This window comes from Myotis yumanensis, unplaced genomic scaffold (assembly GCF_028538775.1).
Source record: "Myotis yumanensis isolate MYYU_CA2020_CCGP unplaced genomic scaffold, mMyoYum1.0.hap1 SCAF_1, whole genome shotgun sequence".
In the NCBI taxonomy this organism is placed as follows: Eukaryota; Metazoa; Chordata; class Mammalia; order Chiroptera; family Vespertilionidae; genus Myotis; species Myotis yumanensis.
In genome coordinates this window covers 103,453,226-103,478,872 of record NW_027223752.1, presented here as the reverse complement: position 1 = coordinate 103,478,872, position 25,647 = coordinate 103,453,226, and the positions used below count along the sequence as shown (strand labels likewise).

General features: G+C 42.8%; 1 protein-coding gene across 6 annotated transcripts in view; it reads right to left on the bottom strand.

Moving 5' to 3' along the window:
* JCAD (junctional cadherin 5 associated) overlaps nucleotides 1-24,915 on the bottom strand; it is a 49,622-nt gene extending 24,707 nt beyond the window's left edge. For 2 of the 6 annotated variants that reach the window (XM_070428681.1, XM_070428724.1), the window contains exons 1-3: nucleotides 24,831-24,915; nucleotides 23,006-23,124; nucleotides 6,881-7,207 (exon numbers count right to left, since the gene is read on the bottom strand). In XM_070428681.1, the coding sequence (XP_070284782.1) occupies nucleotides 6,881-7,149 (269 nt within the window). In that variant the 5' untranslated portion in view covers nucleotides 7,150-7,207; nucleotides 23,006-23,124; nucleotides 24,831-24,915. Of the gene's footprint in view, nucleotides 1-6,880; nucleotides 7,208-13,830; nucleotides 13,847-16,546; nucleotides 16,643-21,159; nucleotides 21,179-23,005; nucleotides 23,125-24,830 lie in introns of those variants that run through there. The other 4 variants (XM_070428699.1, XM_070428689.1, XM_070428715.1 and 1 more) reach the window with 4 other exon arrangements.
* Nucleotides 24,916-25,647: the final 732 nt, after the last annotated feature.

The window sequence follows — 25,647 nt, the reverse complement described above, 5'->3', positions numbered from 1 at the left end:
GAGGGATGCAGTTGACCCCTGAACAACCCAGAGGCTGTGGGTGTCAATCCCTCAGTGCTCAAAAGTCTGAGTATATTTTTTACCTCCAGTCATCCCTTGGTACCTGCTGGGAATCACTTCCAGGACCCATGTGCATACCAAAGGTGGTCAAATCCCTTCTATACAATGGAGTAGAACAAGGCATACATTCAAACCTCTGCATCCACAGATCCCCAACTGCTAATGAAAAATACTGTTTTCCATCCACAGTTGGTTGAGCCAGCATTCACATCCATGTTGTTCAATGGTCAGCTGCAGTCATCTTTGAAACAAAGTGACTGGAACTGAAGACCCACTCGGTTTGTTTTTAGACCCATGTTTCATATTTTTACTATTCAGTGTCTCTCATTTGGGTATTTCCCAGCTGGCTAACTAATCCAATGCCCCAGCTAAAGAATAAACTCCACACTAATAATTCTCCTCTTGGTGAGGCCACTGCTACCAACAATACAAATGAAGCTCTAGGCTGCACTGCTGAAGTCTTCCCCTTCTAGAAGTGCTTCCTCATCACGGATCTCCCAGGAGTCTCATGTTCCAAGGGCCCGACCTGCTTCCTGCTGGGAAAAACTGATGACTGCAAAGCAACATAAGAGTGTGTGCAGGAGAGAGAACGAGGATCCCGGCACTTGCGGGGGTTTACACTGCTTATGAACCAAAACAAAGCACCTCAGAAGAGGGCCTACAAAGAGACAATGGGAAAAACAGGCGATCCCAACCTTCATGTGTGCTCATGAGCACAACAGCTCAAACAATTCTGACTTTTCTCTGTGAAGAGGTCAAAATAACAACACCTAACACTTAGGATATGAAGCAAGCAGCTAAAAGACAAGTAATGCTTGTGGAAGTATGGTTTTATAAAGAGAAAGAGCTACATAGAAACAGATGTTAAACTTGCAGCATTCCTTTTTTGGAAAACCATTATAAGCAGGATATGATTTGAGAGCAGCTTAAAAAGCCTCTGAAAGTTAACTGTTTACTATATCCAGTAGCACTGGCTAGAATGGATGTTTACTGATCAAATGTAAACCTCCCAAGAGGAGACCCCAGGTCACCACCACATCAGAGACTCTCCTAGATTGCTCTGTCTCTAATTAGTTACAACTGCTGCTGATGGAAGAATAATTACAAGTCATTCTCATGGTTAACTAACAAAATTTTTTTACCAGAATTCCTGGGGCTAAGCAGAGAAGAACCTATTATGGTGTCACTTTTAGATTCAAATCTCTGCTTTGTTACTTTATTTTACAGTTTCCTCTAATTATAATATTTCAAAGGAAACATGAAGGAAACCGTGAATGCCTGATAACAGTCTTTTATATAGTTTAATGGTAGTTACAGCTACTTGGGTTTTAAGCAGCAGTTTCCTCCACATATAGATAACAGCTAGCTTTTCTCCTTTGTCTCCTCTTTTCCTCCTTAATCTGTGTGTGTGTGGGTGTGTGTGTGTTGGCAAGCAAGCTTTGGAACAAGATAGCATGTGCATAAATAGTTAAACTTAGTGCAAACTGATGGACTAAAAGAATACTTCTCATTATAATCTTTGAACACAGATGTAAATAGAAGCTTTCAGGAGCATCCTTTTTGTATTGCTGGAGAGAGGACAGAGATGCCACTTATAAGATGCACTCAATAAGTATCTGTTGTTGATTGTATGGCAAAAATAGGACATACTAAAACTCTGGCATTAAATGATTTGATCTATAGAATGCTGACTGGGTGCTGTTTTACAGACACTCCTGGTTTTCCAGCTATGCATGTAGGATTACCATAGTGACCTCTGACATGGCCTGTGAGGGTTTTCTGTAGCGTGTGAGGGACTTTCTTGCAAAGCCTTCAGGCAGTTTCAGCATCACAACCTGTTCATTGAGAAAACTTAGGAGTGGTTTAGCCTTTAGATGAGCTCTGTGGAGTCAATGATGCAAAGGGGAAATGCCAAGTCTTTAGAGCTCCTAAAAGAATTGTCTGTGAAGAGCACAGGGTTGAGGGTACATAGTTAGCACCCCCACCCAGTCTGAAAACTGCCCTCATCTATAGCCCCTTCACCCACAATGGATAAAGCTCAGACTCCCTTGTCCAACCTCCCTTCTGGAGTTAAACCATAATGTAGAAGCAAGAGGAGAACAAAAGTCACTGACTGTGAGCCCAAATTCCTGGGAAGAGTAACTGTCTGTGAAGGGAAGAGGCTGATCAGCAGAGGAGGGAGGATGCAGGGAGATGCAGACACAGCAACATTGTGGGACAGAAACCCAAAGAGTCTCCCAGGGGACAACTCCAACCCAGAGAGACATCAATGGACTAACCGTGGCTCCCAGCTTCCTCATCCCTACATGGCATGAGGCCTGTGAGTCTGTTTCCTCCCTGTGGATGGTCCATGAGAGTCCCTATTACATTCTCACAACAACTGCCCCCTGTCCACTCAGGTGGGCTCAGCTTCCTGCACCTGCACACTTCACCAACAAGGGGAACTTTACCACCAGGACAAGTGGGCCTGCAGGAGTTTTTCTGAGTCTGTTATTTCCTCATCCCTACTTCCCTGCTCATCTCCCAAGAGTTAGTGGGTCCAAACGAAGCCATCAGCACTGCTGCCTCAACTGTCCAGCACAGGAAGCTGGTATGCCTCCTTTCACAATGGAACCTCCCCAAACTAGCCTCACACAGCTCCTCTCCCTGGCAAAACCTTCTCCACCTCCCATCTCACATAGCGGATGGCCTGAAACACTCCGCACTTACACAACTGCCTTGCCATAAAAGGACTAGGTTTCATCCAATGTATTTCTGAAAGATGTTTGAGTGTTGAATAAATGCAAAAGTCTCTAACAGGAACTAGCAAAATCAGAGATGAATGAGAATGGTGTCAGCCCTCAGGAAGCTGACAATCCTGTGGACTAGGAGAAAGTGTTGGAAGAACACAGGGGAGGGTAACTTCAACTGGAGGAAGCTGAAAAAGTCAAACTGGTAAGGTGGGTTTCCGGGGAAGATGGGGAGGAGAGGGTTCTGGGGGCTTCTGGGCAGGGCTTAGAGAGTGGGGAGCACATGGTGCCCGTGTGGCTGACACCCTGGAAATGGAAGAGGACATAGGAAAGACACATGTGGCTCAGAGGAGGAGGCCCGCAAGGTCTATGAAAGAGCTGGGGGTTGGCAACGCAGGCAATGGGGCCAGGAAGGCGCCTGGGCAGGGAGTCGCACAATCAGGGTCAAAGTCCATCATTTGTGCTTTACATGCTTGTAAAGTTACCAGCCCTGAGACGGCCAGTGCAACACACTGAATGTAGCTTTGGAAAACAATAGTTCTCTAGACTTCAGTTTGGATAAACAACTGTGTAAAATAAGAATGGACTCTTGGTCCTGGCTCCACTGCTTGAGCATAAGAGCTTTTTAGCAAGTTCAGTCAGTCCTTCACCTCTCCTCACAACAGAACTGTCATTCTCGGCCCACGTTGGGTGTTCGGTATCACTTGATCTAATGATTGTGGAAGCTCGAAGCACAGCCTCTTCAGCAAGTTAGGAAATACATATCCTGAATGTTTGGAAACCTGGGGAAGGCTCCATGTCTGTCCTCTTTTTTTTTTTTTTAAGTTTTACTCGATATAACCAGCCCTTACATACTTCTGTTCTAAGATGATGTTAAATATCAGGGTGGAGAACTAAATCCTGACCATTCTCACCGCACCCCAGATTATGGGCAGTCCCAACTTCATTTATGTAGTAGCCCTGAGCACCGTACACAGAGAAGCAGAGTGATGTACATGTTTCTAATTGAGGGGTGACAGGACGTATTCCTTACACAGCTTCACACAGGAAAGGGACGTAGCTGGGCTCTGAGAGCAGTTTCACATCCAATCGAGCTGTTGGGAAGGCAGAGGACAAGGAAGTGTGAAAGGACAGTCCAGCACTGAGCAACTGTGAAAGGCACGTAGAGGACTGAGTACCCCTTCCAAACAGGGCAGGCCTCACACGGCCCCATGCTGCTGCAGAGCGGCAGCAAGCAGCCAGCCTGACAGCTCCCCTCCACTGCTTCCAGTGGCCCGTGCCAAGTCACCAACATTCTCTGGGCTTCACGTTCTTTGGCTATAAAATAACAACACTGTCAGCATGCCTACATCACCATCCTGCCAGAATAAAACAAACCGACTCTGTCCAGCCCCTGGGTCTTCCAAATGACTATGATGGCCAACTTCCCCGGGAAGTCAGTGGAGTGCTAAGGACAGCCGCAGTGTGGGGACACACTCTAAGGTGGACCTCAACCCACTAGAGAACCTACAGGAAGGAGAGCCCTTGTGACACTTCCCCATCACCTTGATGGCTTGGAGTTGCACAGGACCATTCTGGACCTCACCGTCCCCCCACAGACCCAGAGGCCAGCCCAGCAGGGTCCTATGGGACAGGACAGGCTGCAGGGCCACTGCTGTATTCATCCAGTGACTCAAGGCTGGGACCTGGCCTGCTATCATTTATTTACTCAGATACAGAATTTATGGAAGCCAAAGTATTATTGGTTTAATTTTCCTTTTCCTTGTTTTTAATTTTTAAGCTGTTAACTATTAGCACCTATTTATTTTCTCCCAAAGCACATTTTTTTCTGATGAGAAAACCTTCTGCCCACCTTCCTGTTCATCTCCTGTTTTCAGTTCTCTATTGACTACTTAAAAACAAGCCAACAAACAAAAGACATCATTTCATTACAACCCAACTCAGCTGGTCTCTGAGGCTTTAGGCACTGGCACAGATATCTGTAAGCATGTATTATGCATTTTTTTTTCTCTCTCTCTCTCTTTTTAAAACTTATCTTTATTGTTGAAAGTATTACAGATGTCTCCTTTGCTTTTTTCCCATTGACCCCCTCCACCCTGCACCCCCTCCTCCCAGGCCTTCACCACACTATTGTCTGTGTCCATGGACTATGCATATATATGCATATAAGTTCCCCAGTTAATCTCCCCCTATGCATTTTCTCTTTCAACCCTATCAGGCAACCTTCAATCCCAAAGCTAGTATACACCTCCGAAGTTAATCAGTCAACCTCAGAATAGGGGGAAGAGGCTAGAACTGTCAAGATCTCTGTCATCTGTATGAAGACATCCCAGAGTAACATGAGCCACTCATCTGGGTACTTCACTCATGTCAGAAGGAAAGACTTCTGGCAGATCAGGTGATGCCCAGACACCTAGAGATCCCCAGGAGCCTGCTATCACATAGGGGCTAGAAAGTCCTGAGAAATCTGTGGACAGGGTTGGGAGCCACACTGCCCACACAGAAGTCTAAAGGGGATTCTATCACCTCCCACTCAGGGACCCAACTCTCATCTCCGATCTAGACCTTCAAGGATGGGGGAGACCGCACACAACCTACATGGCACGTGCATTTCACAGCCATGCATTCCACGGATTCCACAGCCACTGTCAGTACCTCATTAGAAACTGAGCTGTCTGCTTCTCAACGGTTGTTACAATGGTGGGAAGAATGAACTGAATCCATGAGCATACAATAAATGCCTTGTATGCCCAACACTGTAACAAGCTCTTTGGACCCTGAAATACAAGGTAGAACATACAGATATGCAAATCTGTGTTGTAGTAACTAAGCTGGCCTAATTCTCAGACAACTCATCCATAAGCACCCTCTTCCAAAGTTCAGGGAACATGGATCAAAAGAGACTTAAGCTCAAGAGAGCAATGGACACAAGTGTGATTTGTGAAGGGCAAGGTTATATGAAAGTAGTTTCAAGTTCTTTTCCATTCTGGGTCCCCCCTGACCTGGTCCCATCAATGATAACTCTTCCCTTCAACCAGAGAAATGGCCTGACTTGTCCACACAAACCTACTTTTACTGCCCTGGGCATGAAGAGTGTGATCACCTTCACTTTTACTTAATGACCAAGGTGTCAGATGCTCTGAATTATAAGAACAAAATTCCTCCCACTTTTTGCCTGAAAGCTATCAACAAACAAAAAAGATACTTTCTGTAAAAAGGTGGCTTCTAACCATTAAAGGCTACTTCACTCCCCTTTCTGGGTACTTCTTTGTTTCCCTTAAAGACAGGTCCATTTCTTGCCAGTTGCATACAATTTCATAAGATGCTCAATACAGGCAGAGCCCTCCTTCCCTGGTCTGAGCCTGGTTTCAACACAGCGTTAAAGACAAACAGTTTTATGAAGTGATGACAAAGGTTTCCTCTAGGTCCAAATGGCTTGGATGAGATTGCAGGGCTCCTCTCCCATGCTGGCTTTGTGGCAAGCTGCCGAAATTCCCTCTTTTTTAACCCTCCTATTCCCCCAGCCAACCCGGCCTTTCTGTTGGTGTAAGCAAACACCCATAGATGAAGCTATATTCAGATGGGACCCACACTGGGGCCAGTATGTGTGCAAGGGAAACATGGGTTGGGAGCCAGTGGAATTATATGGATTCATAAGGAGAAAGGTGTTCTTCTTCACACACAGAGGGGAACACAAACCTCTTTCAACTCTGTATACCAAATACCGAAACTATTAGTAAGAAAGCCTAAAGTACTAGGAATGTGTGCCTGACATAAACTAGCTTTTACAGAGTTTTTAAATGATTCCTAGCTGAGGCAATATCAGGAAATTACAAGAGAACAGAGAAGCCGAGTACTGAAATGCAGTATTTAGTAGGACAGAATTTGTTTCCTCACCACTGCCTACTGAAGGCTTACTATGGCCCAGCCGTGTGCTCAGTGCTACTGGAACATCCCAGTACCTCAACGGACAGCAGCGTTCTTGTCCCTCAGCCCATGCCCCTTGACCCCAGCCAATTATAAGTGGAGGATTTTATTACATACCTACTGCCAAACCCCAAGTCAGAAGAACATGGTGGGTGCACACTTACCCCTCCTCAGACATCCTGGCAGCAGAGGCGCTCTGGGGCTCTCCTCGGGCTCTCAGTGCATGGTGCTCATTTTCAGAATCACTCACATGTCTTGTCCCCAGGGACGCCTTACTGTGCGGGAAGGCAGTAGGGGCATCCTCACATCCGTTCAGCAAGCCATGACCCACTCTCTCCCTCGCCCTCGCTGGCTGGCGACCTTCATGTGGTGCCGGAAGATCTCTTGACAGCTTGTATCCATGAGAAATCAGGAGGTCTTCTACACTGTACATAATGTACTGGCCTCATCCAAGCTCAGCGACTGGAACGGTCATCATGGCAGAACCCACGCTGAGGGGACAATAGAAAGTGTTCGTGAGGACTCGCTAATTCTCCCTGCAGCCGCATCTGATACCACCTCCTCCTTCACCCTGAACTAGACCCTGGTTATGAACGCAGCACAGTTCCTGCACAGAAGGTGTAAGGATGGGGATTGCTGCCTGAAATGATTCTCGGTCTTATTCAAGTGGAGAGCGTGGATGAGCAGGGGCTCTGTAGGTGTGGCGCTTATTCTGGGGACCCGTCGGATGACTGCCTCTTGTAGAGGAGTCCAGAATGGTGTTTGAGCAATGAAATGATTAACAGTGTCCACCATCCCTTGCCCCAGTCATCTGAAAACAACAGGCATAACGAGAGAGGACAAAATAAATACAGACTCAGAAGCTGCAATTACTACTTGGTATTTCTAAAAACAGAAACTACTAGTGTCCAGCTCAATCTTATTATACTTCCCTGCTTTCATTCTTTAGAAATACCTTTCACTCTAAAAGGGCAGAATGGGACCTTTAATCAACATGGAGCCATGACATACTCGAGCATGATACACTGAGCAAGAGCAGCTGCCCTGGGGAGGTCAACCAGCGGCTGAAAACAGGTCTTAAGTTTTGAGGCGCATAATAAGAAAACACATGACACCCTTATCAAACATACACACCCAACCCACTGTACCATCCCAAACTTCTCCCCACATTAAACTTTTAAGAATCAAATTTCTCCCCAATAAATCGTGGGGAAACATTCTACATCTCTGGGCCAGTGGTGTCCACATTTGAGTTCTGCCATGGTACATGAATTCACGGCAGCTACTTCCCAGAATAAACTGTCCTCAGGCCACAGTACAAAAAAAAAAAAAGTATGGGCAGGAACCTGCTTGAAAGCATGTGTTTTTTGAAAGCAGATGGGGCTGCCATGTTTCTTTTTATACAAAAGAATCTTCTTTCCTAAGTCTTCTTGTTGTTAATAGGGTGGAAGGTAGTTTGATCACATGAATCTGAATCTGGCTCCCCAGATGTTGTGATGCTGGCCTGGGCAAGAAGCATACCAAGGCCAGGCCTTTAAGAGCTGGCCAGCTCCAGCCCCACTTCACTGGTGGACGGAAATAGCACCGCAGCGGCCCCTCGAACAATGGCCAGGAAATGCCTGCTGCCCGTGTGCAGGTGAAAGGAGACGTGTGTGCTTCCTGTCAGCGGGGATTCTTAGTGAGGCATATGATTATTCTGACTGCGCATGTCCTTCCTCCTCACCACATGCTGGATTCCAGCAGCAGCAAAGGCTTGGTTATCAGCATGGAGCGTATGAGACTTTGGAAAGCTATACTTTCCTATGAGGTTCCTATATGTTATGTGAGGTTGACAAGCTCTGGCAGTTGCTGCACTAGTAGAAAAATCTCCATGGCAATTCTGCCATCCCTGACACTACTGCTGCATGTATTTTAGGGAGTTGTACTACTTGGGTCATTCACTTAGACAGAAATGGAAGAACCGGAGAGGCAAGCACTTGTCCTTTCATTCAATCAAATAAGTCACTGGACTACAGGCTGCAAAGGAAAGAGATTCCATTACAGACAGGACTATGGGGACATAGAGGCAAGGTTAGGAAGGTAGGGTCTTTGTTTTGTTTGATGCTACACCCTCAGAATCTGGCACATAATATGCTCTCAATAAATAATTGTTGAGTGAATTCCCAAATGAGAGATAGGGACATTTGAGGTAGGTTTTGAAGAATGATTAGGAGTTCACTAGATAAACGGCGTGTGCATGTGTACAAGAGGGTGAACTGACATTTAAACTAGATTTGGGGTACAATTATTTCAGTAGTAAAGAACTAACATAACAGAATCCCGGTAGCCTAGACCAAGGTCCCCAGACTCATTGGCTCAATGTCACGATCAAATCAGCACCACAGTTAAAGTTAGAGTTTACTAGTAGGTCTTGTGACACTCACCGTTTCTCTCTCTTGCTATGTCAGGCTCTTTAAAAGCAAAGTGCACTGCACTTCAACTAACCATCACATAGATTGAGGGTCAGGCCTGTATCCACCACAGAGTTGGTTGTTAAGTCCATTGTTGGAGTGGTAAGAAGTGAGTCTCACAAACATGTATGTGACTTATTTTCCTTCTGAGGTTAGGTAAGTTGGGCCATTATGGCTATGTCTGCATGACAATTATATTTAGCAAACCCTTAAATGGCAAGACAACCCAGGTCAAGCCATAAACATCTTTTAAAGATTCAAACCCCTAAGAGCCATAACTTGACCAATAGGTCTGATAACAAAAGCATATTGATTACTGGAAAGTCCTAACTTTTTCATCTCACAGTGGCCAGAGCTTGTGGGGAGCAGGAGTACAAAGTGTGCCAGCTTCAGCATGCAGGACTGGAGCCCCCGGGAGAGGAAAAGAGAGGAGGGGATGACCCATAGGCCCCGTAACCCAAATAAGTGCTCCCAGTTACCATCCAACCCTTTGCCTCACATTCTTCACTTTCTCAATCCCAACTCAGAGCCTGGGCTTCTATCTCATCTTAATGCCTACCCTAAACAGCAGACACAGACTGCTGAACAGTCACCCTGTTCCTCTAATCCAGCGGTTCTCAACCTGTGGGTCGCAACCCCTTTGGGGGTTGAACGACCTTTTCACAGGGGTCGCCTAAGACCATTGGAAAACACATATGTAATTACGTATTGTTTTTGTGATTAATCACTATGCTTTAATTATGTTCAATTTGTAACAATGAAAATACATCCTGCATATCAGATATTTACATTAAGATTCATAACAGTAGCAAAATTACAGTTATGAAGTAGCAACGAAAATAATTTTATGGTTGGGGGACACCACAACATGAGGAACTGTATTAAAGGGTCACGGCATTAGGAAGGTTGAGATCCACTCCTCTAATCTCTGTCATATTCAGCTTACTTTCTTCAGCATCCTTATCTACTTAAGATGAAATGAGCCACCTCACTAACATGTCAATTATAGCAGCCACCAGGAGGGGACATTGGGTGGCTAAGGAGAAGCCAGGTATCCAATGAGTTGCTGGACTAAAAGATGGCCCCTTCTAAAGTTTTTTTTCCAATCCTGAAATACCCGCACTCTACATCAACAGCATTTAATTTGATCACCCACCCACCACCTCAAAGGGTTGCTGGAAAGACACACTAAAAAGGATAAATATCAGTTATTATAATAGCAGATTTCACAACTTGGCAGGAATATGTGCAGCTCAAACAGTACTGTTTTAGGTGTGATCCTTTTGATGCCAGCACCAGCTATGATCCCTTAGCAAGCAAGTCATTAACCACACCAAACCTCAGTTTTCTGGTCTGCAAAATGGCGATGCCACTATCTTCCTGTCTCACCAGATTGTTTTGGGGGCCAAATAAGAATATGTAAAAGTGGAAATCAGCACACAAATATAAGATCGTAGGTTTATTATGTTACAATAGCTCTAGTTTGTCTCTCAAGGATTACTTGCCTTATGGAAATCTTATACATTAGTTATTAACTTTAATCATGTAGTTTGGACCGTCTCCTAATTCCTTTGGTATCCTTTGGATGTCACTCTTGATTTGCAAAGTCATGACTGCTTTCTAGCACCCATCCCTTGTCTTTTATGAACAGACTTCAATTTCCATCCAAGTCACTTAAAACAGTAAAAGCTATTCCATATAGTCCCAAACATTAGCACATAATTCCTGAGTGCCTACAATGCACCAAGCACTAAAAGTATAATAATGAATAAGACATGCTTTTTGCCCTTGAGAATCTTATTGTTTTGCTGTAGAGACCATGAAAAATAGGCAAACAAAACATGGCATATGCATTTATTAGTGGCAGAAGCTAGCCACCTCTCCAGGGTCATAGCGCTGTGACAGAGATAAGAACAGGATGATGTAGAAGGGACCCTTACCCAGTCTCAAGGGGTCAGGAAGGCATCTGGAAGATTGCTTCTAGGCCCAAAAAAATCCTCCACCTCAGGGTAGATCTGCACAGTAAGATCACCTGTAAGGGTGATTTTCCAGCCACTTAATTTAAGACATTTTTCCTTTGCTACTTTTTTGTTGTTGCCTTGTATCAAATACTCATTGTGGAACATCTAGTAAGAGTGGTTAGGGCAGTGAATGCGCCTAGTTACAGTCTCAAGTAAGGAAGGGACTTCTAGCCTTGGCAGGGCCCAGACACAATGACAGGAGACAATGAGCACACTGTAAATGTCATGTTCATGCTGTGAATATCTAGAGACATTTGATGCAAGAGAAACATTTACCACAAGAACAAGCATGAAGGCACCGCTGCCTCTCAAAGTGGGGAGTTCCCAGCTGGGAGGTTCTTAAGCAGAAGTGGAGGGAATGGATTTGGAACCTGTTTTCTTTCAACAATCACCCATTGAAAGCATGTGGCTGCACATCAATCAAAACATTAAAGAAGTATGCACCCTCACATCTTAACATGTTCTATAACACTTTCTATTCTATTACACTTTTAAAAATTATGGTCACCACCCACAAAATTTCATGGTGCTCTAGTCTGTCATAACCTACAGTGTGAAAAACACTATTATGAAAATCATTCCTACGCCGGTTGGGGGCTAGACTAGATAACCTCTGAAATTTCAGCAAGTTCAAAGACCTTATCAACCTATGAGAAATTCCTTGATCTAATAAGTTCATTGCTCTGTTCTCAACAGCAAATACAGATGTTCTATCATATCAGAAATGTTCTTCCCAAGAAAAAGCATAGCTACTAATTGTAACTACTTTACTATCCTTAAGAACAGAAAAAGAAATGAATTTCCCTAAGGCAGAAGTTCTCAACCTTCCTAATGCCGCGACCCTTTAATACAGTTCCTCATGTTGTGGTGACCCCCAATTTCATTGTTACAAATTGAACATAATTAAAGCATAGTGATTAATCACAAAAACAATATGTAATTATATATGTGTTTTCCGACGGTCTTAGGCGACCCCTATGAAAGGGTTGTTTGACGCCCAAAGGGGTTGCGACCCACAGGTTGAGAACCGCTGCCCTAAGGGAAAGTACTGTTCTCTGCTGACTCCACCTATGACCTACCAGTAGCTTGACACCTGAGGCCAGGGAACACCTCGTCACTGGCAGAAGAGCAACCAGAACTGCAGAAGCAGAGGGAAGTCACAGGTCCCTGGAAGCAAATGGTTATGCAATGCTGCCACCTTTATTCTTCTTTCTTTGGTTTAAAAAAGTCAAGACACAGTTTTTGTTTCTTTTGATTTCACTTTTGTTCTTTTCATGTTTCCCCACTATAATCTTGCTTATATCCCTAAACTCCATCATTTCAAAGACAAAACTTATAAAGCCATTTAAAAACTCTAGCACCACAAGAAGAGCTGACAGCCTACTCAAAGGGACACTTATGCTAATGGATCTAGTTCTCTGGGTAGCGTGTGTTCAGCTGTTTCTTCTCATCTCAGTGGAAGGTGATTGCAGACTTTCTCCTACATCAGTGATTTTCAATCTTTTTTATGTCATGAAACACATAAACTAATTACTAAAATTCTGCGGCACACCAAAAAATAAATTCTATTTTTTGCTGATCGGATAATAAAAAAGTAGGTATAATTTTGATTCATTCATACCAGATGGCTATTGTTGTGTTGGCTGTTGTCATTTTTTTATTTGACAATCTAAGGGATAAGAGTCAGGTACTGCATGTTTGAAAATTCCTTGTGGCAGGCACATCAGTGTGCCTGCCATGGTGCACCGGTTAAAAACTGCTGCCCTACACAAATGTAGAGAGGGTGGCAGAGCACAGTAAGAAGAAAAAGCAAGCACTTTGATGTCAAAATGACCTAGGTTTCCATCCTGGCTTTCAATTCATAAGTGGCCTTTGTCAATTTACTTAACTTCCAAGCCTCAGTTTTCTCATGTGTAAAATAGATGGGCTGCCACTTATTCCAAGGAAACCTATGGGGCTTCTAGGAGTTTTAGTATATTAGGATAGTAATCTCTAATGGAATTTGTGGTATTACTTGATTTAACTAGAAATAAATCAGAGCTAGGCCCAGCCACCCACTCAGAAAATGTCTTGCTTGGTTGTACAACTTGGGTTGAGCAAAACAAACATTTGATTGAAACAAACTTTTTCGGACCATACAGTTGACCCTTGAACAACATGGGTTTGAACTTTGCAGGTCCACTTATATGTGTATTTTTTTCCAATAAGTACTGTAAATATATTTTTATCTTCCTTATGACTTTCTTAATAACATTGTCTTTTCTCTAGATTACTTTATTGTAAGAATACAATATATAATACATACTAGAGGCCCAATGCACGAAATTCATGCAAGGGGCTCGGCCCTCACAGCCCCAACTGCCGCCACCCTCTGTGGGGTAATCAATTGCAGAGCACCACCCCCCCCCCCCCGCCCCATTGATCACCCTGCAAAGGGTGGAGGCCCAGGTTGCCTTGCAGCCCCGCCCCCACCCACTGGTTGTTCCAGAAGGTTGTTCTGCTGTCTGGCCTAATTAGCATATTAGTTCTTTATTATATAGGATAACATACCAACTATGTCTTAATTGACTGTTTATGTTATCAGTAAAGCTTCCAGTAAACAGTAGGCTATTAGTAAAATCTTTGGGGGATACAAAGTTATACCTGGATTTTCTTTTTTTTTTCTTTCTTTCCTTTTTCTTTTTTTAAAATATATTTTTATTGATTTCAGAGAGAAAAGGTGAGGGAGAGAGAGATAGAAACATCAATGATGATAGAGAATCATTGATAGGCTGCCTCCTGCACACCCCCTACTGGGGATCGAGCCTGCAACCGGGCATGTGCCTTTGACCAGAATTGAACCTGGAACTCTTCAGTCTGCAAGCTGATGCTCTATCCACTGAGCCAAACCAGCTAGGGCTTATACCTGGATTTTCAACACCCCTAACACTCCTAACCTCCATAGTTTCAAGGGTCAACTGCTACATAAAGAAGAAACACTGGATTTATAAAAATTCTCTTTTTATGGAAGAAAGATTCTGTGCCAAGTATACAATGCACACACAAAAGGATAAGATAAATGCAAACACTTTTTTTTTCTATTTTGTTATTAAAATGCTACTTACAAGCTTGGAAACTTATAGCATAATTGAAGAAACAGTGAATGAAACAAAAAACAAGTAACACTGAGCTGGGTGGGAAGACAGAGCTCAACCCACAATTCTCTTGTTTAACTCTATGAGACTGGTTTAATTAAATTAAATTCATGAGATGACACCCAAAGAGAAATGCTTATTACATGCAGTCTCTAATTCTGGTGGTTTGAAGGAGATGAGGTAGAGGAATAACAGTGCTAAACAGCCAAGTTTGCCTCTGGTAGATTTTCTGATTGATTTATAACATCAGTAGGTTTATATTCTATTACTTTTGCCCCCCTGAAGATACTTGTGATAGGTGGTAAAATGCTCAAAATACTCTCTGGTCAATGCATAACAAATTCATCGAGAATATCTTCCAATTCATGGTTAATTTATCCTCCCCTGTACCAATAAAGTCTCTACATACAAAGCAGAAAGTGACTGCTCTATAAGCTCAAAATAGCAGCACATATGGAAGACAATAACATCAACCATCCATTGAACATCTGCAATGTGCTAGATGCTCTGTTAGTTGCTTGGAACACTTTATTTCATCTTATACTCCAGCATACTTCTGGATATACCTATGAAAGTCCCATATGTGAGTCCAAGGTTACACTGCTTATAAGTACAGATACAAGATCAAGTAAGGGTCAGCTAGCTTCAGAACCCATGCTACTATTTTAGGCTCATCCTTCTATATAGCAAAAAAAGTTCCCACTTTACCAAATAATGCATAAACAAGAAAAGATAGAAAGCATGGTGACATTAAATTGAAAAACTGTATATTTAAAAAGAAAAAAATCTCCTTTATTCTCTGGGATTAGAATGGCTCTTCTAGATACTTCTTTCCTTATACACACCAAACACACACACACACACACACACACACACACACACACACACACACGTGCATGCGCACACATGCACAGGGTCGATGCCTCACTTGACTGTAATGCCTTAATGGCAATACTAGTATTAATTTCTGAATACACGTAATTCACAAATATGCCATGCAATTGCTTCAGGACCTTCAGCAGACCTCTCCCATCATTTGAATTTTCAGGGTCCTTGTCAGTAACATGGAGCCATCATAAAACCTATTATGTGAATCTGAAAAGCCAGACAAATGATATCTCTGCTAAATGGAAGAGGAGTAACTTTCAGAAAAAAATGAATTCTAAAAGAAAAAAATTATCTATATAGAAATAGCCACTCTTATTTACATCATTAATAGAATTTGGACTTTATTTGAGCAGATAATGGAAAACCACAAAGGGTTTGGGCAAGCAAGGGTAAGGCTGCTCCACAAAGAATGTAGCAAGAAAGTGGACTGAAGTGGCCAGACCAAGAATAGATGTGTAGACAAGAAGTTACAAAACCCTTCTATTGTAATGTGTAGGAGTGGCAGGAGATGGTTAAGAAATAAAGAAATAAGACGAGTAATTATTAAGGGAAGAAGTAAAATGAATTTGAGTCTTGGTGACTAAGATAATGGTCTTTTCATTAGGAGAAATATAGAAGTCGGAAATAATTATTGGCCGGAGAAGATGACAAGTAATTTGATTTTCATTTAACCAACCAATTCCCACAAAATTTTCTTTCCCAAAATCATTTTCAAATGGATCTTCATCAGATTACTTGTCCCTTCCAAAGACCTGAATGAGACTATTTAAAGTAATCTTATTGTGATAGATTTCTAAGTTCTTTAAATATTAGATGTATCATTTATATTCACATAGAAGGGATTTAGGAAAGTGTTAACAATCCATCAGCATTTAAGCATAGAGTTCAGTTGCCCACACACTCACTGTAGGGATAAATTTCTATGTCTCCATGTTGCTCAATAGATATCTGTTATTTTGAATTGACCCTGAGACACTTCACAAGAGAAAAGGAAGGACCTGTTTGAACTTCAGTCTCTTCCCCTGGGGGAAAAAAAATAAGAAGGTTGAATGAAAGGTTCTTCAGGGTCCTTCTAGCTCTAGAAATCTGCCCCCTTCTAGCCTGTTCTCCCTTGTGATGAACAGCATGCATTTCTATGTCAGCTGGCCACAGTGAAAAGAATACAGATTGTGGCCATGACACAAACAAAGCTCAATAGGTCATATGAAGATAGAACCTCTGACCTTGGCCTCGTTAGCTCCCATACAGAGGCCAACCAAGAGAGCAGAGCTAAATGGCCACACACTGAGAACAGGAGATGGGTACTGGGGGATGGAAGGAGGCCAGGGAGTACGCACACCATCTAGCAATTCTCCATCCCAGAAGTTCCAGAGCGCAGTTGTTGCACACTTATTCTTGTTCCACACTGGAAGTGCCAGTCACTGGGCTCTGTACTGGAGAACATAAAAATACATAAGACCTGTCAACACCCTTCCTTGTGGATGTCATGGTCTAGGTTGTGTGATTTCGAATATGGGCATTCTAATCATTAGAGGTTGAGACTTGTAAATGGTACTATTTCTTCCTCCCTTTCCATTTGCAAAAGTTGAAATATTTTACTCTCATATTTACAGTTATAAGTCTCCCCTGGACAGTGGAATGAAACAAAATATGAATAACCTTATTAAATCAACCAGAATTTGTCTTCCTTTTAAAAATTTGCCTAGATCATGAAATGAAAATTAATAAAGAAACAAATACCCCATTAAAAATATGAAACAAATGTTCACCCTCACCTATAATCAAAGATATGTAAATTAAACAAGAATGTCATTATTCACTAACCAATTATTATTTTTAAAAAAATATATTTTATTGATTTTTTACAGAGAGGAAGGGAGAGGATAGAGAGAGACATCAATGAGAGAGAAACATTGATCAGCTGCCTCTTGCACACCCCCTCCTGGGGATGTGCCCGCAACCAAGGAACATGCCCTTGACCAGAATCGAACCCGGGACCCTTCAGTCCACAGGCCAATGCTCTATCCACTGAGCCAAACAGGTTAGGGCCAATTATTATTTTTTAAAAACAGTATTGGTTGTTGGTGAGGGCATAGTGAGCTATGAGGTTTCTCCTTCTGTGGGTATATAAATGTGGAGGGTCATATGTAAATGGGAATTTCCTTTCTTAAAAGTGATTAATATGACCAACAGCATATTTCACAGACCTAGAACAAACTCTCCAAAAATTTATATGGAATAAAAAAAGACCCTGAATAGTTGCAGCAATACTAAGAAAGAAGAAAAAAAGTTGGAAGGATCACAATACCAGAGATCAAGCTGTATCACAAAGCCACTGTTCTCAAAACTGCCTGGTACTGGCACAAGAACAGACTTATAGACCAATGGAACAGAACAGAGAACCCAGAAATCAACCAAAGCCATAATGCTCAATTGATATTTGACAAAGGAAGCAAGAGCATAGAATGGAGGCAATACACTCTCTTCAATAAATGGTGTTGGGAAAACTGGATAGCTACCTGCAAAAAAAAATGAAACTACATCACCAACTTACACCACACACAAAAATAAACTCAAAAAGGATAAAGGACTTAAATGGTAAGACGGGAAACCATAAAAATCCTATAAGACTCCATAGGCAGCAAAATAGCAGACATATGTCATAGCAATGTCTTTACAGACACAGCTCCTAGGGTAAGGGAGACTAAGGAGAAAATAAACAAATGGGACTACATTAAAATAAAAGGCTTCTGCACAGCAAAAGAAACCATCAACAAAACAAGAAGAAAGTCCACTGCCTGGGAGAACATATTTGCCAATGCTATTTCAGATAAGGGTTTAATCTCCAAAATTCACAGAGAACTCATACAACTTAACAAAAAGAAGATAAACAATCCAATAAAAAAATGGGCAAAGGATCTAAATAGACACTTTTCGAAAGAGGACTTAGAGAAGGCCCAGAGACATATGAAAACATGCTCAAAGTCACTAATCATCCAAGAGATGCAAATCAAAACAATAATGAGATACCATCTCACACCTGTTAGAAGGGTTATCATCAACAAATCAACAAAAGACAAGTGCTGGTGAGGATGTGGAGGAAAAGGAACCCTCCTGCACTGCTGGTGGGAATGCAGACTGGTGTAGCCACTGTGGAAGACAGTATGGAGTTTCCTCAAAAAGTTGAGAATGGAACTCTCACTTGACCCAGTAATCCCACTTCTAGGAATATATCCCAAGAAACCAGAAACACCAATCAGAAAGGATATATGCATCCTATGTTCATAGCAGCACCATTTACAATAGCTAACATTTGGAAACAGTCTAAGTGCCCATCAGCAGATGAGTGGGTTAAAAAACTGTGGTACATCTACACAATGGAATACTATGTCGCTATAAAAAAGAGAGAACTCTTACCATTTGCAACAGCATGGATGAACCTGGAGAGCATTATACTAACCAAATAAGCCAGTCAGAGAAAGAAAAATATCACATGATCTCACTCATTTGTGGAATATAATGAACAACATAAACTGATGAACTAAAATAGATCCAGAGACATAAAAGCATCGAACAGACTGTTGAATCTCAGAGGAAAGGCAGGGGAGGGTGGAAGTGGGAGGTGGTTAAGAGATCAACCAAAGGATTTGTATGCATCCATATAAGCATAACCAAAGGACACAGACAGTACAAGGTGGGGACACATGCTGGGGTGGGGAGCTGCCAGGGAGAGGTCAATGGGGGGGGGGGGGGTGGAGAGGAGACATATGTAATACTTTCAACAATAAAGAATTTAAATTTTTTAAAAAGTAATTAATATGTTATAAAATCTTTAAAAATTTGAAACACTATGGATGAATCTCACTACTTAGGATCCATCCTAATGAAATAATCAGAGATATACACAAAGTTTTATAAGGATATTTATCCAAATGTTAATTATGATAGTAAAATATTACATTAAATGTCTATTTAAGGGATGGATCAAAATTCTGGTATATCCACATGATAGACTATAATATGTATACACACATATAAAATTATGTTTTCAGATATATAATGGCACAGGGAAATGTCTATGGTATCAAGTTAAATAATAAAGACAGGATACAAACCCCTAGGTTCAGTGTAATACAAATTTCATTTATATACATATGTAAAGGGGAGAAAAACACTGAAATGAAAAATACCAAAAATATCAACAGTGGTATTGGATTGTGGTGTTTTTTTAATGTCCTTATTTATATTTTATTGTATTTTATAAGTTTTTTAATAATGTTCTGTCATAAAATGTACTTTATGAGGTTCTGCCATGAAATGAACCTTATGAAATACCATTTTGCAGGAGAAAATGGTCAAATGTTGGCACTTTCATATACTTTAACTTAATATTATGTCATCAACAGAAAATTAAAACAAGGTGTTGCTTAGGTAGGATTAAGAAACTATCTTTGAAAGTATATTACATGTTTGGATGACTCAATGAGAATAAAACAAGAAAAGAATAAATGGTTAAATCACATAAGGTTCTAAGGGCCTAGTATATGGTGCATGTGTCTTATCTGTTACAAAGATTCTTAACCTGTTTCCAGCAAGCCTAAAATTACATATTTTGCTGATAAAATCTAATACAAAATTACAAATAGCACTCTAAAGGTCTTGATTAGACATTGTTGCTCCTCTAGAGAACCTAAAACTTTACTGTATTCACTGACATTCCATACTTAAGATGTAATTAGTCACTCAAATTGTTGACAGTTCACTGAAAATATTTCTTCAACTGACAACTTTTTGGTCTATGTTCTGATTAATATATAACAAAGTACTTTCTTTAAACAAGAGGTAAATAGTCAAGATATAAAATGAACTGGAATGGAGCATGTTGCTTAACTGATAGGTGAATTTTTAACGCTTTCTATAGCTCTTTTTTAAAAAAATGGTAGAACTATGTACTTTATAATGAGCAATAGGATTGTCGTTTCCCCTTTCAGTCTTAAGAGATAAAGAATTCAGCAGTTCCAGTTTAAGTTCTGGGAGAGTAAGTTCTCACACAATGTCGTTACCAAACCACATAGTGTGATGGCCAGCTTTGCTAGGGCCCTCAAGTTGTTAAAAATCTCCTAAGACAAAAAAGCATATTTAATCTGTGAAGTAATAATTATAATAAGGCAACCATCACTGACCTGTTTCTATATGGTGACAAAAAAAACAAGAGAAAGAAAAATCTTTGGTCTAAGATTAAAAAAATACCCTGGAACCCAATCTTGTTGGGTTGGGTCGGTGTTAAGGCATTGATAAATAAAGAGAAGAAAATATTATTCACTTATTATTCACTTCATTTTTTTCACAAATATTATCTCCTCTGTCTTTTCCCCCACAACTTGTGTGAACACACACACACACACACACACACACACTCCTGTCCTCTCTTTTACCTTTAAATTCCGTCACACTATTATGCTTTGGGGACCTCATCACATTTTCTTGAGACCACAAGTACCTCCATTAACATTTCTGAAAGATTAGCAGTCATTAAGAACTGAATTGAAATTATATAAGATTTTTTAAATCTTCTAAAATTTTTGGCTACTTGATAAAATAATGTGAAACTTAATAATAGGTTAGAATTTAATTCCATTATTATCAAATATGTCACACTCCACATATAAAGATTCCTAAAACAGTCTATTAAACTTATAACACACTAGTTTTGTTTTCAAATATCTTTAGAATAAAAGAGCCAAGGTTTTATAAAAATCTTAAAGTTTAAATGATTTTATATAACTCTTATATTTTTTTTGATTTTATAATTACAAGCGTCATTTAAAGTTATTCTAAAAGTAAACACTACATAATTTAGAGTTTAAGCAAAAGTAAGTTTCCAATAACCCCACTGAGATAACCAGCAATAACTCATTTCTACTTCTCCAAGTCTTCTACCTATACATACAGTTTCTTGCATGCTCTCTGTCTCTGTCTTCTTTTCTTTTCTTTTTAAAAGTATATTTGTATTGATTTCAGAGAGGAAGGAAGAGGGAGAGAGAGAAACTCAATGATGAGAGAGAATCATTGGTCGGCTGCCTCCTACATGCCCTCCTACTGGGGATCAAGCACACAGCCCGGGCATGTGCCCTTAACCGAAATCGAACATGGGACCCTTTAGTCCACAGGCGGATGCTCTATCCACTAAGCCAAACCAGCTAGGGCTCTGTCTTTCTTTTTCTTCCCCTCTTTGAAATACATCTTGGTGTCTCTTTATAATAGTATCTAAATTCTTTCATTTACATAGATAAGAAACTAGCTTAAGAGGTGAGCTATTGCAAGATAACCAATAAGCAGCAAACTACAAAGATATTTAGTGGTCATCTTTGCCAGTGTGGACAGGCTGTTTCCAACTCTGTTATCTATATAAAATTTTTGGAAAATATATTTAAAGGAAGTAAGGGTAGTAATCCAAATTTTAAATAAAATACCACAAAATCAAACTAAGATAACAGAGGTTTTAGTACTGGAGCAGTTGCCATATTTTTTAAATGACACTTAGTGTTTAAAGCATTGGAGACTGATCTAGCTTCCCTGGGCTGCTGTCCTTGGCAAGTGGGTGTCCCTTAGCATTCCTCAAGTCAGCAGGCCCTTGAAATGAAGCACAATAACAAGGTTTTAATGAGTGATATAACCCTTCCCCATTCAAAAGGTAAAAGACATCTGTTTAAAAAAGCAAATAAACCACAGGAGTGGGTTCAGCAATAGGCCTGGAGGATTTCAGAGATACACCCCTTGCTTATCAAAATAAAAATCACAACAGAACAATTGTTTCAACTTTACACTATGTGTTCTGAACTGTTCTACAGTCTCCAGATTAACTGGCGTGGAGTCCCACCAAGCTCATGAAGAGAGAAACTCGGGACTCCGGCAACACGGTTGGTGTTTGCTGTCCTCCCAAACTAGAGGGCTCTCCCAGCAAGGACAAGGAGAACTTGGCAGAACCACACACTCCTGGGCTTCCTTTACTGGTAGTATTTCTCGGACTTATTTTTAAATTTTAAATTGCATTTAAAAAATCAGACTCCAAGGATCTTTTCCTATTTGCTTTTGTTGTTGTTGTTGTTTTACTGAAAAATTGGTCTTTACTTATTCTCTTTATGGTATCACCCCTGCCCAGTTACATTTTATAGCTACCGTCTTCCTCTGGAATCTGTGACCACTCACTTGGGTTATTAGATTACTCTGATTAGATTGTCAAACTAATCATGTGAACACTCAGGCATTTTAAGTTATGTTCCAAGGAGGTGGAAAGACAAAATTCTTTCTTTTCTGGCACAGGCTTCTTCCACCCACTGAATCCCCCTAAATCTCTTGGGCTTGCCAAGGTCCTGACCTTCCAGTCTCCACAACAGAGGGTGATGTTTGGCGGGAGAAAGACCCAGCAGATTAAGGCCTCTCTTCAACAAATATTTGCTCACCCACTCCAACCAGAGTGAAACAGTTTGCTACATGCTGCCTGCCCAGAGTAATATTTAGGGACCTCTGGGAAGCTTGTTCAGTGATGGCTAAGAATTAGACACCTCATATCAAGGTAAATAGAAAGTCCAAACTCATTGTACATCATGGAAAACTAAATGAGTTTACTGAACTCCCGATTTCACATGAAAACCAGCACAAGTCCCATGAAATAGAATCTGAGTGTGATTTGCCAAACAAAAAAACCAAAAACAAGTTTACTCACGTCCTAGCCAGCTTTGCTCAGTGGTTAGAACATGGGCCCTCAGGGTTCAATTACAGTCCAGGGCACATACCTCAGTTGCAGGCTGGATCCCCCGGCAGGATTGTGGTCCGTGGTGGAGGCAATCAATCAATGTGTCTCTCTAGCATCCTCACATCCATGTTTCTCTTTCCCCCTCCCTTTCCACTCTCTCTAAAAATCAATGAAAAAAAATATACTTGGATGAGGATTAACAAAACAAACAAATAAAAACCTTTACTCAACCTTGTGTTGTTGGGTGTTCTTAATCTAGTCTCTTAAATTCAAAAACTCTCTGGCATAAGGCATCATTTTCTTGTTTTACTTGCACAGTCTGTGACCATTGAGTTTAGAAGTTTAGATTATTGAGTCTGCCCTTTCTGTCAAGAAAATTTCTGGCTGTCTTTTCCCATTTCCCACTCCCTTTCCCTATCAAGAATCATCTTCCAACCCTCACCCCTAACTCTTGAGATATCTGCAAATCTGAAAAGACAAAAAGAAAAAGGAAAAGATGAAGCTGCGGGGGGAAATGTCCGAATTATGTGGTCCACACTCCTTCATCTTCCTCTCCAAGACCAGAGGAAGGAAATGAGGGCCTGGGGGTTAAGGGGAGGGGATGCAGGGGTGGGAGCGTGGGTGGCTGTGTGTGTGTGTGTGTGTGGTGGGGAAGGGGGGAGGTGATCTGTCTAAGCTAATTCCCCAAAGTCCTCTGCTCCTGGAGAGGTTGGATGAGCAAGACCAGGGCATGTCCAGGTTGCGCTCGCATAAAGTTCCCGTTTTTATTTATTTATGTATTTATTTATTTATTTATTTATTTATTTATTTATTTATTTATTTATTTATTTATTTATTTCAGTAGTAAAAGCAGCTTCTTTTTCAAACCCCCAGAAGAATCCGAGGCGCCCGGCTGCTATTGCCAGTGACAAGGAGCAGGAGCGGCGCTTTCAGCTGCACGTGCCCAGCCTCACTGCAGTCCAGTCGCCTAGGGAAACCCTGGCATTCCGGGGTGACTTGACAGCGATCTGGGGTGGGGAGCTGACGGTGCGGGGGAGACCCGAGCACGGCGAGCGCGGCGGCCCGGGAGGGCGGGCGGCTCCAGATCCCACAGCCCAGCGGATGGCGAGATTTACAGCACTCTCGGGCGGAGCTCTCGCTTTTCTCCCCTCTCCCCCACCCCTTTTTTTCTTTTCTTTTTCGCTTGACTACCCGCGGCTGGGGCCGGGCCACCCGGGCACTCGCTGGGAGCAGCGGCGATTAGCGCCTTAATCCCTAGTCCTGATCCGAGGAGCGGGGGTCCCCAGGCCGGGCGGGGACCCGAGCAGGGAGTGGGGGACGCGGAGGCCAGCTCCCAACGTCCCGTGGGCAGGTCCGCCACAGCGGGTATCGTGGGAACCCGGGACCTCGGGACTCTGAGCAGCGGCTGTCAGTTCCCGGGTGGAGACTCCGCCAAACCGTGGCGCGCGGGAGAGGAAGGGGTGGGGTGGCTGGACTAGGGCTGTCGCGAGGACGCCGCCGAGAGTGGAACAGCGACCCCCGCCCTCCCGGGCCCTCGCAGCGCCGAGGGGCGAGGCGAACCCCCTAACGCCAGGCGCGGCCTTCGGCCATGCCGGGGAGCCCCGTGCCCCGCGCCCGAGCTGGGCACCTGAGGGGCCGGGACCAGCCCTCCTGGCGAAGCGGAGGCTGCGGGACTGGGCACCGCCGGGGGTCTCGGGGAGGGACGCGTATGTCCCCCAAGGCTGAGAGCGGTTCGGACCCGAGCAACGTCCGGCTGGAGAAGTTGGGGGGCGAGCGCTGGACGCTGGGGGCGAGGCCCGGAAAGCGCCGTGGGAACGGGCCAAAGGCACGGTGGGAGTCAGGAATGAGGAGTCGCCTGGACTTACCGAGTGTCTCCCTCATGCTGCCCCGCGCCGCCGCCGCCGCTCCCGCTGGCTGGCGGAACCGCGCGACCAGCCGCCTGCCGCCTCCGCGGCCCAGCACTCCCGGAGCCGCCGCCCGCCCCGCCCACCGCCCGCCGCCCCGCCCCGCCCCGCCCACCGACCGCCCCGCCCACCGACCGCCCCGCCCACCGACCGCCGCCCCCGCCGGGCCGGTCACCTCCAGGCTCTGGCTCTTTGGGTGGGAGGGCTGCACCCAGACACAGAACCCAGCATGGGCCTCTGTCCCTGCCTGGGTGGGTCGTGCTGAAGGCACAGGTGGGCTGGCCACCCTTTCCTGTCTTTTCCTGACACTTGGGTTTAGGCTTCTTCAACCGTGTAAGAATGTACACATACACACACACAGTTATACACAAAACACAAAAATTCTCATGTACAGTCACACACAAATGCACACATTCATATACAGTCACACACAAACTCACACATACACAAAGACATGAAGTAGACACACGAACACCTCTGTATACAGCACACACAGAAACACATTGAAGGCATGAAGAGCAAAAACAGTGATGGTGACAACAGCTTAGTGCTTGTGGTTTACTTCTTAATAAAAAAAAAAGGAAAATCTTAGCTGAAGGCTGGAAGAGACCTTGGAGGTCAGCAGTGACAGATGAGGAAACCGAAGCCAGGAGTAGGATTTACCTAAAGCCAAGAGTAGGAGCAGGTCAGTGAGGCACTCTGACCAGAATGAGCATTTACAGTCTCCCAACCACTCCAAGTTTCTCTTGCAGCAGAAATTAGATTGGTGCCAGGTCTG